The 17,658-nt window shown below is 37.1% G+C and overlaps 2 protein-coding genes across 3 annotated transcripts in view; both read right to left on the bottom strand.

Annotated features, from left to right (window-relative positions):
- LOC306868757 (nucleolar transcription factor 1-like) overlaps positions 1 to 17,658 on the bottom strand; it is a 967,110-nt gene that overhangs the window by 346,451 nt on the left and 603,001 nt on the right. The window lies entirely within an intron of this gene.
- The window catches only part of LOC306868763 (speckle-type POZ protein), an 81,368-nt gene that overhangs the window by 27,813 nt on the left and 35,897 nt on the right, over positions 1 to 17,658 (bottom strand). For both annotated transcript variants that reach the window (XM_079415102.1, XM_079415103.1), the window contains 3 exons: positions 4,140 to 4,469; positions 2,728 to 2,849; positions 2,457 to 2,608 (listed from right to left, as the gene is read on the bottom strand). In XM_079415102.1, coding sequence (XP_079271228.1) covers positions 2,457 to 2,608; positions 2,728 to 2,849; positions 4,140 to 4,217 — 352 coding nt within the window. In that variant the 5' untranslated portion in view covers positions 4,218 to 4,469. The remainder of the gene's footprint in view (positions 1 to 2,456; positions 2,609 to 2,727; positions 2,850 to 4,139; positions 4,470 to 17,658) is intronic.

The raw sequence follows: 17,658 nt of genomic DNA on the forward strand, positions 1-17,658 counted from the left end.
TGGAGCATCTCTGACTGCACTTGATATGGTTCTTAGATTTCTTTCTTGGGAGCTCTCATTATTAAGAAGCTCTGCAACACCACATTCGGTAACACTTTAGAATAAGGAACACTTATTCACTATTAACTATGACTTTTCCCTCAATAAATTTATATTTTGCTGCTTATTAATAGTTAGTAAGGTAGTTGTTACGTTTAGGTATTGGGTATTATTAAGGATGTAGAATAAGGTCATGTAGAATAAGGCATTAATATATGCTTAATTACTACTAATAAATGGCTAATATTCTAGTAATATGCATGCTAATAAGCAACTAGTTAAGAGACCCTAAAATAAAGTGTTACCACACATTGTTCAGAAATGTGATTTAAATAAAGTCATCTATTTCCAAACAAACAAGCCCCTCGACATGTCCCACCCCAATATCTACAAGCCATTTTAACAGACTACATAGACACTGCTCCCCTGTAACTGGTTTCAAATGTTCATCAGTCCTGATCACTGATCCTCAGAGAGTACCAGGTTCCTCGGCACCTCTATTTGTTCGTCGTCATGCCCATGACTGACTCCATAAACACAAGTCATGCTGCAGAGTGCCAGTGCCTTCTCTCAGCCCTCTTAATTAAAGCACTTTACTTTGTTTTTATTTCTCTTTCTCCATCTCTGCTTTTCCCCCTTTTTTCTCGTTCATCTCGCTCTCCCCCAGGAGGAGGGCAGGATTAAATTGGATTCTAAATGATCCAGAACCGATAGAGCAATTTCTGCTGCCATATTTTCATTCTCCGTCCCGCTTTAAAAACTCTCCCCATCACTGCACGGTGGCTGTCGGCGCTCACACGTCCCCGGGGACGCCCCAAGCACGTCACCCCCCTCCACAATTCCGGAGGGGCGCTAAATGGAGAGAACGTTGAGTGGAGGAAAGAGATGGAGGAGAGGGGGGAGTGCGGGGCAAAACACAAGGAGCGCCTTCTCGCCCATTAAGGTGCAGAAAATGAGAAAATTGGAAAATGAGAGACGGGGTTGTTCAACCTATCATCTCATCTCGCTGCCACAATCTGGCACCCTTTTCTCTTTCTTTCGCTCCTGTTCCTCTGCCCATATGTGAGATTCTTCAAAAAGATGAGAGTGTGACTGCTGCTCGCACCTCAGTTTCATCTCTCCAGGCCGCGTGGAGCTTGCCGCCTTTTGTGTAATATCTAATACAGGCTTGTATAAAACCGCCAGCATAGGCACGAGGACGATTCAGGGGCGGTTTACCAGCTTTACAGTCCTCATTCATTAATTTTTCAGGTTTTTTTTTTTTACTTTCATTGTAGATGCATCAAAAACAGCAATCTGTACATTATATGTTCCATAGAAGAAAAGAAAAACTCTTAAACGATGGCAGAATTTTCAATTTTAAGTGAACTAATGAACTTCTGGACAGAGCAAAAACTGGGTAAAGCAGAATGTTTAGTTGAAGACTAAAGCTCCTAACCAAACACACATATTTATGGTTTCACCATTTCTTCTCTATATACCAATAAACTCCATAACCTTACAAGCTACAAAGTTCACTGACCTAACACACACATACCCACACTCATATGCATATCGATTTTTTTAAATGGTGTTATTTTTACATTTATAAATGCGCATTCGCCAGGTTTTAACATCCACGCCAGGATGTCAGAAATATTTTTCCTATGAGAATAACAAAACCACCTTACAGAAACACACACCCCCAGCTATGAATAATACTTGGTTTAAAAAAAACAGAAAAGCAAAATCAGGCATAAAGTTTATTTGAGGATAATTCAGTGGCACTGAAGGCAAAACCCCCTGCAACCCACTTACACCCATCAAACAGGACAGCCTAGAGGCCATCACCCTGAAAGAAATCTCAATTAAAACCTCAAATTTAATATTTCAAGGGGAAAAGTTCACGTTGAATGTTATTACTTTCACAAAAAACACTGCACCATTCACACTTTCAGAGGCATGCCAGTCTGTGATTAACTTCGTTACGCAGGTAACCGTGTCTGTAGGATCTACAGGTCCCTAAAGGAATCAAGTGATACTGAGCTAGTCTGCAAAAACGCTGTCTGATTAAATAAATGTTTCATAAAACACTGATTGTGATGAGTATGCGGGAACAAAATTTGCTTCTGCTTATGCACAGTTTTTTTTAAAGGAGATCAAATTATATAATAGATTAGAGGTGGACAAAAATCACTGTATGAGCAATTTTATATCACTAAAATGATATAATTATTTTGGCTGAAAACCAATTTAAATGGTTTATATATAAGAAATAATAAAACAGCTGAAATGAAATTAGCTAATTATTTTTATTTGAAACTGGATGGACAAGACAAAAGACAACAAAGGAAGCTAATACCATGGTATAAACTATCATATTGCTTCCTTCACCAAATAAAAAAAATTAATTCTTAAGAGTTTGAACAACATCTCACCCATAGCTTTGGTTTCCTCGCCCTTGGCGTTAAGGATGGAGAACTTGAACTTCGCCCGAACCTCGCTCTTAGGACAGCTGACCAGGAGCAAATAGAGCGACAGATAATCTTTACTCTCTTCATCCAGACCTTTTGGATTCACTCGCAAACACCTGCTCAAAACCAAAGAACATAACATCAGCTGTTAGACTTTGTTTTATTCTAATCAAAGTTTATCTGAAAAAATAAACAAAATAGGACGCAAATCTATGTGGGCTCCTCCCAGTCTTACCATTTAAGCTTGTCATTGGCCCCTGAAGAGAAGGTGGAGCTTTTGATGACCTCACCCATCTCCTCCCGGCAGAAGCTGAAGTTGTTGATGGTCCACATATAGGAGAACTTAACCACTTTGATCTGGACAAACACAAACACACAAGAAGATAGCAGACAAGACACTTCATTCTTCCATTTATCCATCTACTTTTTTTCCCTTTCCTACATTAGATCCGCAAGTGTTGGCCAAGACATCAAAAAGCGACACATCAAAACCGCCTTTTATCTTAATGCGGTCTGACAACAAACAGGATGGGGAGAACAAGGAACAAAAAGACCTCAAACAAAAACACTGGGGGAGAATGATGGCAAGATAAATGAAGGCATTAATGGAACATGTTTCACTAGTCGTGGGGATTCTGAACACGCTGGAGCGTCCTGTGAAGTCACACACACTCAAAACACAGAGAGGATAATGGCCATTACATATCTGTAGACAAACAGACACATACACCGATCATTCAGGTGCATACAGAGATGCTTTCTCAAACAAATATAAAGTTCAGTAATGCTTATATTATTTATATTTATATAAAATACCTGTAAGACTTGTTTCTATTTTGAATTTACTTTCTTTTCAAAAAATCTTAACAAAAAATGTATCATTGTTTCTACAATATTAAGCAGCACAAGCGTTTTCAACATAAGAAATGTTTCTTGAGCACCAAATCAGTATATTAGAATAATTTCAGAAGGATCACTTTGGCATCACAAGAATAAAATTACATTTTAAAATATATTTAAATGGAATACAGTAATTAAAACAGAAAACCGATATTCCTGTTTTTACTGTATTTTTGATTCATGCATCCTTGGTGAGCATAAAAACTTAATGGTGTGTTTTGGTCCTTTACAAAGCTTCACTGCCCCGGTAACTGTATTTTTTTATTATTTTATTTATTTTTAAAAAGAGCAACATTAACATTCATATAAACTACTCCTTTTGTATTCCACAAAATTAAGTCATAGGGATTTTAAACAACACATGGGTTATTTACCACAAGGTCATTTTTACCTTTAAAATGTTCATTTCAAAACTACTTCTAATTCTATTCAGCAGATTTAAAAAAAAGGTCCTGTTGATTGACCATTTTTAGCATAAGACGAGACTTAATATGTGTCTGGGACACCAGTGGTGCTCAGATCTGCACCTGGAAGATCTAGCTTCCCGCACAATTTAGTTCCAATCTTGCACTAACACACCTGCCAGTAATTTACATATAAACCCAAGAAGTTTGATTGGCTGGTTCAGGTGTGTTTGATTAGACATGGAACGAACTCTGAAGGTAGACCACCAGAATTGAACGCCCCATCACAGAGTATACAGATTCAACGACTGACGAAGAACCACACACACACACACACACTTACCTGTGTGTAACACCAGCTTTCGGCCACAGGGCCGCTGGTCATTTCTGCAGGAGGGGGCGGACTCGGTACCCTGGACATCGCCAGTTTTGAACGTTGAGGGTGGGGTAGGGGGAGGGTCACTACTCCAGCCACCGCAGGACGTCCCTGACAAAGCGCACACACGTGATTACTCAAAGGCAAATAATGCACACGCACGCATGTGTATTTCACAGCCGCCGCCAGGATCCGGGCACACACTCGTGTTCAGCGTAATCCAGAGAACATAGAGGGAATGCTGGCAGAACCTTGAGGTGTTATTCAGTGAGCCGTCCAGTTCATTAGCTTCACAACCTGTAGCAGAGAAAAAAAATAAAAAAATAAAAAAAAAGGCAAAAACAGATTGAGAATTCATTTCAAACAGCTTTAAACTTCGACTTCATGGATTGATTCTGAGATTTTCCAAATGCATCGCGATTCCTCTGGAATCAATTCTGAGCTTAGATTTTAACAGCAGATGGCGCTCTACTCTAGTTACGGGAAGTCGTGGCCTAATGGTTAGAGAGTCGGACTTGTAATCCAAAGGTTGTGGGTTCGAGTCTCGGGCCGGCAGGGATTGTAGTTGGGGGGAGTGAATGTACAGCACTCTCCAACCTTTAATACCACGACTGAGGTCGTGGCAAGGCACCGAACCCCCAACTGCTCCCCGGGCGCCGCAGCATAAATGGCTGTCCACTATTCCGGGTGTGTGTTCACTGCTGTGTGTGTGCATGATGGCGGCATGCCGTCAGTGCACACGGCATGCCGTCTCTCTCGTGTGTCTCGGTTTCTGCCTGTACTGTTTGTACTTTGTGTGGTTTTGCACTGGTATCATGTAGACTCAGTGCTAACCTACGATCGTCAAGCCCTATTCAACATCAAATGTTGTATGGAAGCTGGTTACCTGGGAAGCTGTCCTGCTCTCTACTACCGCTCTCAATCCTCTTTTAATCAACCTGCGCCAGAGTGTGTTCACCAGCTACCTTGCTGCGTTCCTTCTTTACGGAAACGCCGCAGAGAGAGAGGTTGTCGTGGCGGTGTTCGGGTGAGAATTAGACGGGCAATTGCTTCCACCATACAATCTTCGACCAAGTTTTCCCTGGATACAATACATTTGGAGGGGCATAATCTGGCGCGACGCTCTTGGGATTATAGATATGCTTTTCATCTTCCAGTCTACCCAGTTTTCGGTGATTCCTCTATTTCCACGTTGCTGTGTTTACGACTTCGCCGGAGAGGGGTGGAATGTTTAAATCTTCGTCAACTGGATTCTGTTCAATTGGATCGGAACCTGGCATCACTGTCTCATCTTAACATGGCTCTAGTCAATGCCAGGTCCGTGTGTAATAAGACTTATTTTAAATGACTTTTATACCGGACGAAACTTGGATATCCTATTCCTGACTGAGACTTGGGCCTCTGTTGGGGAGTCGTCAGTTTTTGAGGAACTCTGTCCGCCGGACTGTTGTTTTATTAGTACACCAAGATGTACTGGCAAGGGTGGTGGGATTGCCATGGTTTTTAAACAATCCCTTAATATACGGCCCGTTTGTGTTGGGAGGTATTCATCGTTGGAGTTACAGTGTATTGTGTTGGAGTCTGATTCCACTGCAGTGTTCTGTGCGCTTATTTATAGGCCACCTAATTTTGACAGTGCTTTTATACGAGAGTTTTGTGAATTTGTAACTCATTATGTCATCATATGATCACCTGTTATTATTGGGAGATTTCAATGTACATGTGTGCTGCCCAGGTCGACCCTTGGTCAGTGAATTTTGTAACATGTTGGAATCTTTTGATTTTACGCAACATATAAATGGAGCTACTCATATTCATGGTCACACTCTGGACCTTATTCTGTCAAATGGTGTTACTGTTGAAAATGTAAATGTAGAAGACGCCGCCTCCTCTGATCATAGTCCAATTGTTTTTAATGTCCATGTCGAGAACTCTGTAGTGGTGAAGAAGTATCTGGGCCATCACTCTCGTTGTATAAATTCTTCTACTCCTCAGTTTAGTGAAATTTATCGTACTAACGCTGTTGATGAATCCATTTTGAATGCTGCCGAGTCTTCCACTGGGACTGATGAACTGACATCTTTTTTCTATGCATCTTGCTCTAATATTTTAGATGTTATTGCACCTTTGAAATTGAAATTACCCAGGCAGAAATCGTATTATTGGCTGGACGATCATGCTCGCTCTCTTAGGCAGGCTTGTCGTCGGGCTGAGAGGAAATGGAAACATGATTCTTTAACTGTGTCTTTTGAGTGTTTTAAAGAGTGTTTGATTAACTTTCAGAATGCTGCGAAATCAGCTAGGTTAAAGTATTTTTCTGATTTGATTGCTACACACTCTCATAGACCTAGGATTTTGTTTTCCACAATAAATTCATTAATTAATCCAGGTTGTCAGTTTCATGTGGAACCCTCAACTGAGCTCTGTGAAAGCTTTTTGAAGTTTTTTTCCTGAAAAAGTGTTAGCTATTCACTCCTCTTTTACCTTGCAGTTAACAGATCTGTCGCCGTTTTCGCTGGCTAGTCCGGCTTCCTTTTCTTGTTTTCAAAGTGTTTCTTTGGGGGAACTTGGGTGTTTTGGTCAATAAGATGAGGACAACTGCTTCTTCACTTGATGGCATTCCTTCTGAGATTATTAAGGCCTCTTTTTCTGAAATCGGTAATTCCATTCAGTTATTGATTAACTCATCTCTAACTGCTGGGGTAGTCCCGAAATGTTTTAAGCATGCTGTAGTTCAACCTTTGCTTAAGAAACAGGGCTTGGAGGAAGGTTGTCTTGACAATTATCGGCCTGTCTCTAAGCTTTCATTTTTATCAAAACTTTTAGAAAAAGTTGTATATTCACAATTGATTTCCTTTTTGAATGAAGCTAAATTAACAGAACCTCTTCAATCTGGTTTCTCTGCACAGCATAGTAATGAGTCAGCTTTGCTTAAAGTGTTCAATGACATCTTACTTGCAGTTGATAGTGGTAAAAATACAGTACTGCTGCTTCTCGATCTGACAGCTGCCTTCGATACAGTTGATCATAATATTCTCCTTTGCCGGTTAGAGCGTTTGTTTGGTATTGGGGGTATTGCTTTGCAGTGGTTTAATTCGTATATTAGAGATAGGTCTTTTTCTGTTGAGTTAGGTAAGTTCTCTTCATCTGTTGCTCCTATTGTCTGAGGGGTCCCTCAAGGATCCATTTTGGGGCCACTTCTTTTTAATTTATATATGCGACCATTGGGAGATGTTATTAGGAGACATAATGTTTCATTTCATTTATATGCTGATGATACCCAGTTGTACATACCACTGAAAGCTGGCGATACTATTGAACCTTTATTGGCCTGTCTTGGGGACATTAAGAAATGGTTGTCTACTTGTGAAGACAAAACAGAAGTAATCATCTTTGGCCCCCCTAAGTTAAGAAGTGGTTTAATACATGAGCTTGGCAAGCATTTCTCCTCAGTCTCTTCCCAGGTCAGGAATCTTGGTGTCATTCTGGACTCTGAGCTTTGCTTAACTAAGCAAATTAATACAGTTGTCAAGAACAGTTATCATCAGTTAAGGATTATTTCAAGATTGAAATAATTTCTGTCTTTTAATGACCTGGAGAAAGTCATTCATGCTTTAATTACCTCCCGTCTCGATTATTGTAATTCATTATATTTGGGTCTTCCTCAGTCATCCATCGCACGTTTACAGATGGTACAGAATGCTGCTGCAAGGCTGTTGACTAGGACTAAGAAAACTGATCACGTTACACCAATTTTAGCCTCTCTTCACTGGCTTCCTGTCCATTTTAGAATTCAGTTTAAAATTTTATTGTTTGTTTTTAAAGCACTTAATGGTCAAGCCCCATCTTATCTCACAGATCATCTTACTCTACTTTCATCCTCCAGATCTCCAAGATCTTCTGACAGGGCTCTTTTAGTTGTCCCGCGTTCACGTTTAAAAACAAAGGGTGATAGAGCTTTTTCGATTGCTGCCCCTCGTCTTTGGAATCAACTGCCACTGGACATTTGCCTTGCACCTTCCATTACAACTTTTAAAATGAAGTTGAAAACATATCTTTATTCCCAGGCATTTTAATTTGATTTATCTATGTTGTATTGTTTTACTGTATCATCTGTTTTATTTTATGTTTATCATTCATGTTCAGCACTTTGGTCAGCTCTGCTGAGATAAATGTGCTATATAAATAAACTTTACTTACTTAGGATGGGTTAAATGCAGAGCACGAATTCTGAGTATGGGTCACCATACTTGGCCGTATGTCACGTCACTTTTCCACTTTATCCGCATACTCAAATGCTCAGGAAGGGGAGCGCTGAAGAGTGCTTGGCCGAGTAATGTAATTTCAGCTCAGAATGCTTTTATGAAGCAAGATTAATGTAAACAGCCCACTGTGAACACCCTTGTAATTCGCTTCAACCTTTTCAAATTTTATGAATGATTATTTTAGGTTCAAGTGTGTTTAAGGATTTGGAAACAAGCAGAGTACGCCTGTTTCTAAAGCATGCAGTGCCATCTGCTGTTAAAATCTAAGCTCAGAATTGATTCTGTATCGATTTATCATCCCAGCCCTAAGTAGTAGTAGTATTAAATTGTCTTTAGTAGTTAATGTACAACAATTAATAATTCAATATAAAAAAAAAAGTCACCAATATTGGATTTTACCGATAGCTAGGTTGGACCACACTGGCCGGGTGTGTATGGATGGGGTCTTTAAAACCGGTCTGTTCATTTATACTGTTATCAGCATATGTTGAAGTAGATTTGTCTCGTCGTCTCTGAGAGAATATATGCTGTTAATGCAGCGGTTTTTCTTTACTTTCACTGTCTGTATGACAGAATGGTATGCCACGCTGTCTGAAACATGTCTCTATTCTTGTGAGCGCTGGTCCATATATCACGGATCAACTGTGATCCGTTTAAGCCCCAATAGCCTATATGACAGATCAGAGCAATCTTTTATTTACTAATTTAACATGAAATCATCAAATTGCATCTCCTTATCAATAGCATACAACAAAAATACAGAATAGAGCAATCGTTTACGCACAATAAATAACAGAGCGTCATATCTATACACATTTTCCCCCGAACGCTCTTGCGACCCGGTAGGAATTCTTCCACGGCCCGGTAGTGGGTCGCGACCCGGTGGTTGGGGACCTCTGCACTACAGTATTCCATGTTCACACGTTTCATTGTTGATGTTTTAAATCTGCCTCTGAAGTCACATGTCTAAACAAACTGCATGTGCTGTCAGTGATTTCTGCCTCTAGAGGCCTCTCTCGTGCTGTATAACAAAGACTATAGGGACTTTGCTGAATAAAGGAGGACCTTCTCAGCCGCTCCTGCAACGGACCCAACCCGGAAAAACTATCGGCATGGATTTTTGCCGATAACCGATAGTTTCACCAATCAACAATCGGTGCCGCTTAATTGGCAAAACCAATACATCAGACGACCTCTAATTAAAAAAATAAATAAATATGCTTTAAAGTCATGGTGAGTGAAGTGACCATATATCAGATTCACTATTAACAAATTGATCAATTGAATAAGCGAAAAGACAGAATAATATGTACCGAACAATGACGTGACGCGATCAAATAGAGGCTCGAACTAATGCAGCAAACGTGTCTACAGTGTGGAAGCATTTAAAACTGTCAGAGAAAGACGCAAAAATCATTACAAGCACCATCAGCGAGAGACTGTTTAGTGCTGCATCTCATGTCTCCGATGAGAAGAGGAAGAAGTGGTTGATGCTGGTTACTATGATGATTGAAATCGCGAAATGGCCTTAAACATTTTGTAAAACTGCAGAATGTTATGTTTTCTAAAACACGCACGAATTGCATTCAAACAGCACAAGCTTGCGGCGGCAGGGTTAAAAGTCCAAAGCGCGGGAAAAATCTGGGCTACAACACTGTTACTCGTCAGTTTCTCAGTAACATTTTTATAATTTTTTTAATGGCATGTAACAATGCGATACGTGCGACAAACATCTTTTATAAATCTGTTGTCAACAACAACAACAAAAAGCACTAAGATCTTCCTGCGGGTTTCTGCCAAAATAAAAGCTGAGAAAAAGCAACAACTCCAACATTCATAAATGTAAGTATTGTAATTTTACTGTTGTTCTGTAGAATAAAATAAAGACAATAATAATGAAAATAATAATTACCCTACAACAGCTCTATTGATATATTTATTATATTCACATATTATATGCATTATGTTCAAATTGGGATCTGTAATCTTTTCTAATGTTTTAAAAGAATTATCTTCTGCTCAGCAAGGCTGTATTTATTTGCACAGTAAAAAAAATGCACGCCTGATTCAAGAAAGGGGTCTCAAAAATGGCCCAAAAATATTATTGTACTAACTTATTAATTTTAAGCTAAATTGTGCTTTGTTGGTATAATATCTGCTGGAATGTTAAAAAATGTTCAGTGTTAAGTAAATATTTTTAAATTGTCGTTTTGTATTTGATTTTTTATTTGAAAAGCGCAAAAAAAAAAAAAACAGCGAAAAACCATGTTCGGTATTGAGCCCTCGCCCTTCGGCCCATTGTTTCATTTTGTTCGGCTACGGCCAAGTATTTCCATTTCGGTGCATCCCTAAAAAATAAAGCCTGAGATGATTTTGTACAATGGCAAAAAAGGTTTACCGTTTTTCTTGTACATATGTGCAAACCACAAATATATGCAGAATCAAACAAACCTCCACATCTTGTGTACTGTTTGATCTCTGTTTTGTTGATGTCTAGTTCAGCACGTCTACATTTACCACTGGTGTCAGAGTAAAAGCCAGACCTCTAAAGACTCCGAAGCAACTACAGCGAGTTTAAATCAGCCAAAGCTACACGTTTATAATGCTGGAGGAAAAAACAATTTCTTCTTTCCCCTTGTGTGAAATAGCCCTCCCTCTCTTTTCCAGGAGAAAAGCACATTCATCATTCTATTGGCTCTCTTGTTCATTTCCCCTTAAACCTATGAACCTTAAACCTTTTCAATCTTTTTTCTTCAGACCAAAAATAAATAAATAAAACAGAACCTCAGGACTAATCCTTATTTTTCCTCTCGGCGCTGCTAATTAAGGCACTTTAATCGTTAGCTGGATACACCCTAGCCATTAATGAACCAACCAGAAACACCAAACTAGCCACTTATCTAACAGTACAGTAAGTCATTAACAGGGCTAATTAATGGATGTAAAAACAAGCCAAGGGAAGCTCGTGACTGATAACCAATTAAAGCAGAAAAGCTAATTTCTCTCTCCATGAATGGCATTTATAAATGTTTAAAGAACACATGGTCAAAGGCCCTCCCGGGCATGAGCTGGGTAGAAACGTCTTTATTAAAATACGTCACTTATAGGTAACTTTTTAATTTACTTCACAGAACAGCAAGATTTTCGGTGGTCAGATCACAAAGTTATGAAGAGTTGAACATTTCCCAGACACGCTGACTGGGGGACCTTTGATTTTAGCTAAACTTTAAAGAGAAAAAAAAATTACAAGTATTATCCTTTCTTTTCTCATTCTGAAGCGACCTCATCACCCTTTCATCTCCCATTCCTCCCTCCATTTTTTACCATCTTCCGCTCCCCTCTCCCCTTTCTCACTCAACCTGCACATCCCTTCGTCTGCGCGCGCGAGAGAGACGGAGACGTTCCTTTCACCTAATTAGCATCTGATTGAAAGGATAGACCATGGCCCGGCGGAACCTTCTGTAAATTGTGCGACGATTTGAGAGAGAACGAGAGCGGAAGAGTGCATGGTGGAGAAAAAAAATGAACAAAGTGCAAAACAAAGTGTATTGTGGAGAGGAGAGAAGAAAAGAAAATATTAGGAGAATGAAAAGGTCAATTCAAAACTTTTCAGAATTACAGAGCAACTCATCCATTTCCAACCTACACACTAAAGCGATAGCTCAAATATAAGCCAATATTTTTCAGCTATTTAACAAAGCAGAAAATAGATCTCGGTATTTATATATTTGCTTATATAGTTTGAGTAAAAGAATGATTCGTCCAATTAGATGAGGAGTGTTTTTGACTGAATAGTCATTTCAGCCAAGTAGATGTGAAAAAATGTTTAAGTAAAATTAATTTAAAAATACACAAGTCTTGAACAAGAAAGGATTTTTAACTTTTTTTATGCAGCAAAATAATACATGATTTAATATCATAAAAAATGACCAATTAGTATTTTTGGGTGCAACGTGTTTTAAATCAATTAGCAACTATTTTTTCGCCATATTTAACCAAAAACAAAACCCGTTTTATTTAGCCCAAAAAAAAAAAAAAATGTATTAATTAAATTTGGGCAATTGAAGTGTTATGCAGTCCACTGTGTCTTAAGACTGAATGTATAAATTAAAACAAGTTGTAATAGAGTTTGTTGGCAGCAGGCCGCCTCTTGATGGGTCAGCCAAACTAATTTTACATCTTGCTAGAACTATACTGATGAGTTCACCGGTTATAATTTATCCACAGTGTGCACAAAATTTATTTTATTTACAGGACTTTAAATGATCAATTCACCACATTAAAGTTAAAATTCCACTTAAAACAGACAATATAAAGCAATAGATATTAAATTTGTCTTTTGTTTTTATTCTCGCAAGTTGTGTATCCTTTAGGAAACTTAAAAAGACCTTTAAAAATAATTGTGATTTTCAAGCTTGCTTAAATTTTATATAGAAAAATTACCATAAAAACAAAGAATGTTTGATACATTGACCAGCCTTACTACACGCACCAAAATTAATGCTCAGAGACGATATTCATTACCTTGCAACTCATTACCAGTTAAGCCAATTTTTTTTTCCCTCCTTCCTTTGTGCTATTTGTTTCTGATGAAAAACACTTGTGGCATTTTCACTCTGTAAAACAATAAAATATTAATCATTCAAGTCGGGGAACAAGTTGGTGTCCATTTGCAATTCAAATTACCACCGACTTCCTGGCAATTAATTTCCACGCGCGTGTCTCCAGTTATCCGTTTTCTGAAATTCATTTCCAGTGGTCTTTGTATCCTCATCTATCGGCACCATCAACGCAAACTCACCTTATGGCAACATAATATCACTCACAAACTCGCTAACAACCTTTCAGCACTGAAAACACACACACACACACAAAAAAGGTTACACACTGTGCCAGCCGCAAGTTTAACAGGCAGGTCCACACAGATTCAGCGTACACACAACTCTACAGGAAGGCTCACGTACTTCCAGTAAAATATAATCATTTGCAAGGTTCTAGTTTGTATTCATAAATTGATCATTTGTTTTCAGTTACCAATAAAAAGTGCAGCACTTTCGGTGTATTTAAGACATTTAAATGCATTCCACAGTATTCCACAAATTTACCCCTAAATCCTGTGATTCTGTCTGGGCCTAGTAACAGACGAACAGACACAGGACACAAACAGAATGCACACACACTTCAGCTATCAGAGAGGAATGACAGGGGGAGTCTGAGCTTGCAGGCACACACCAGATCAAAGAAACAGCATGTTTCACATGTGATCCTGTTCATTAGTTTGCAAACTACTCAATATATGACTTCATAACTGGAACCACACACATTTTCTAGGGATTTAATAGACTGCTGATGTTTAAACATTAATTTCACAGCAATGAATCCATATTTGGTCAATACACTAACAGGGCTTGATACTTTTTTCAAGAGGCACTAGTGCTCCTACTTAAAAAAAAAAAGAATAATTTAATTAAAAAAAATTGGGTACAACGAAAATTGATCTAATCATTTGTTTTTCCTTATAGGGATATGAACAAATATTTACAAGCAAAATGATTTAAAAAAAAAAATTACACTAGGTTTTTAGATATTTCTGCTTCAATCTATATGCATTCAACAAATATGGATTTATTTATATTTTATTCTATTTAAATGCCAGATACAGTTAAATGACATAATGGTAATAAAAAAATATATATTCTTCATGATGTATGACTTTTAATTGTAAACAAGCCTGATTTACTCCGATTTCAAAATATGCACTCTTAAAACCATCTAGAACATACTACAAAATAATTACTCAAGAGTATATCAATAAGCAATTACCGGGCATAAATACACTAATTACAAACTGCTCGAAAACCACAAGCACACACAACATGCAACAGTGTCACATTCTATCCTGTGAAATATACATTTTTATTTTTATTTTATTTATTTTTATTTTTTTTTTAATTAAATTATAGCCATGTGCAGTTTAATAATTATGATTTGAGTCCTGTTTTCCAGACAAAGTTAAGATCTCTTCTAATTAATTACGACTTGTTACACCATTTAAGCTGTTTAAACTTAATGTAACTAAATGTAATACTTTAAGAACCTGCAGGGACCTACATTTTCTTTCACACACATACTCCTAACTAGGACTAAGCGATATGGGCAAAAATTAATATCTCTATTTTTTCGCCAATTAGCGATATACAGTGTGTGTATATATATATATATATATATATATATATATATATGTGTGTGTATGTATGTATGTATGTATGTATGTATGTATATATATAGGTATTTTCGTTTTTGTATTTTTTTTTTTTTAAATCCAGATTAAATAAATTAGATAGATAGATAGATATTTATGTCAATCAATCTATCTATCTATCTATTTCACTTATTGCCCAATGTTGTCCAACAAAACAATAGCTACATATTAAAGGCTATGAAAACAATTAAAGTGAATGTAACCATGTAAGCCTTTATGTGCAAAAAGGGTTAAATCACATTTCATTTTAACATTGCAACTTTGCAATCTAAAACTAAAAATAAGGCTTTTAAATAGGAAGTTAAATTCACTAAACCAAAATGAAAATAAATAAGAACAAAAGCACAGTTGTGTTAGGATTTTGATTACCCCATCACAGTCACTTTACAGTCAGTGCTATCATAAACATACACTTACTTGTAGGTTTAAAATTCTACATGTCACATTTATTGTCCAACTACAAATATTTAAACGAAATATATATTTTAGTCAGAATTATTCCGCTCCTATTTCAATGTTTGCTTGGCGCGCATGCGCACGGCAGCGCTCGTTCACTGAAGTCTGTGAAGTTCAGTGGAGAATAGCAAAGCAAAAGGCTCGTGCACTTCTGACAGAAAAACGGAAATATTTCCATGACCATTTGAAAAATTATTTCTTATACCATTTAACGCATTTAAAAATCTTAAAAACTCTTCAATTTAGTTGTATCAAATTTAAGGACCCGTGGGAGCAATGTTCCCTCTAATTTTTTTTTGCTGAGCAAAACTTCTCTATTGGGCAGACATTTCGGGCACCTGAGCAAAAGCATTCTTTATACCAGACCTGTACAGCATGCACACAAAAAAGTGTGTAACTTTCAACTTTAATGTGCTATTTATATTTGATTTAACCCTTGATGTAACTAAATGATGTACATTTTAGGTTACTTACAAAACACTTTTACTGTACAATACACTGCAGTTCAAAAGTGTGGATCAATAAAGTTTAAAAGAAGTTTCTTATGCTCATCAAGGATGTATCTATTTGATAAAAAATACTGAATATTATTTCACAAAATAATATTGTGAAATATTATTGCAATTTAAAATAATTTTCTATTTTAATATACTTTAAAATGTAATTAATTCCTGTGATTTTCAGAGTCACACGATCCTTTAGAAGTCATTCTAATATGCTGATTTTTAATCAATGTTTTAAACAGTTGTACTGCTTTTTTGTTTAGTTTTTTATAGGTAGTTTTTGGGACCTGTGATATTAAAAAAAAAAAAAAAAAAGTAAAAAAACAGTTTAGTCAAAATAGAGATTTTGTTGCAATATAAACTATTCAAAATTTTAGGGTCAGAATTGTTTCTTTCTTTTTTAGAGATACTTTTAAAAAAAAGTTTAAAGAAAGTTAAATAAGCTTTATTCAGCAAGGATGTGTTAAATGGATAAAATTAATAGTAAAGACTTCTATTGTTAGAAAGTATTTCTATTTTGACTAAATGCTGTTCTTTTAAACTCTTTATTAAATCAAAGAAAAAAGTAACAGGTTCCAAAAAATATGAAGCAGCACAACAGCTTCAACACTGATAATAAATCAGAATATTAGAAAGATTTCTGAAGGATCATGGGACACTGAAGACTGGAGTAATGATGCTGAAAATCAGCTTTGAACACAGGAATAAATACTATTTTAAAGTATAGGTATTAAAATAGGAAACTAATATTAGAAATTTCAATAATATTTCACTATATTATTTCTGTATTTTTTAAATGAATAGAGCCTTGATGAGCAAGAGACTCAAAGTCCAAAACCTGATAAATAACTGACCTTGTTTTTGAGTCTATAATATAGGCCTAACATATATTATCAAAACAAACTATTTAAACTGATAGAATAGAATAGAATAGAATCTGAAGCAAAACTTAAGCTGAGCACTGTAAGTTAAATATAAAAAACGTGAACATATGAATTGTTCTATAGCGGTCTAAACATCGTTATGAAGTACAGTTTGTACAATACACTTGTGTGTGACTGAACATGTTTCAGAGTTTTGTTTCCGTTCTTTGCCCATCCTCTGCTATTTCCAGCACTTAGTCTAGCCACTCTTCTTTAATACACGAGGATGTTTTATTTCACGTCATTGCGTTTGCGTTTTGTCAACCATTGAAGTATTCAGTTTCTACAGCGACTCATTTGGTGCATATCGTTCTCTTTCTTTGAAACCGGTTCTAACTCTGTCATGACATCAGCTCTATAGCGGTTTGCCCGAACATTGCTATTCTTTCCCTTTTACTGGCTTCCCAACTCATTTTTGTATGCGCGAGGCACATTATTTCTTTTGAGCGGCCTTGGTGGAAGAAGAGCGCAGCTTAAAGGGAACACTGCGTGGGAGCCCTGTATTTAATGTAGCCCATCGGGCAGGGCAGTGATACATTTTGGTAGGCCGACTGGAAAACACAATAGCCCCGGGACGTCAGGCTAGCGATTTTGCGAGCCCTGCAGAGCATCTGACGGGGCGAGCCGCTTAAACTACGCAAAACTATAAAACTATACTATATCTTACCAGTTTTTAAAGGCCTTAATATAAAGCTTGTCATGTGTTGCACAAATTGGATAATGCATTTCTCCGCAGCAGCTCAGTCTGTGTCCTCTATATTTCTCAGATGCACTCGTATCAAATTACTGTATAATCGATATAAACGGTATTGCCTCATATCGTATCACTTATAAAGAATATATCGATATAATCGCACAAACTCGACATACTCCTAACTGCATTTTACACATTTATTTTTAGTGACAAATGCAAGCGAAATTCTCACACTGTCAAGCCCCGACTGATGTTTAGAACACAATTCACAAACATAACTATGATAATCAAAATAAATTTGGAGTAAAGTTTGTTTGGTTGGTGTGAGCGCATTTTTTCCAATGGAATTAACAGCCAAGTGCATAAAAAAAGCACATCTTTTA

This window comes from Barbus barbus (genome assembly GCF_936440315.1).
Source record: "Barbus barbus genome assembly, chromosome: 4".
Taxonomy (NCBI): domain Eukaryota; kingdom Metazoa; phylum Chordata; class Actinopteri; order Cypriniformes; family Cyprinidae; genus Barbus; species Barbus barbus.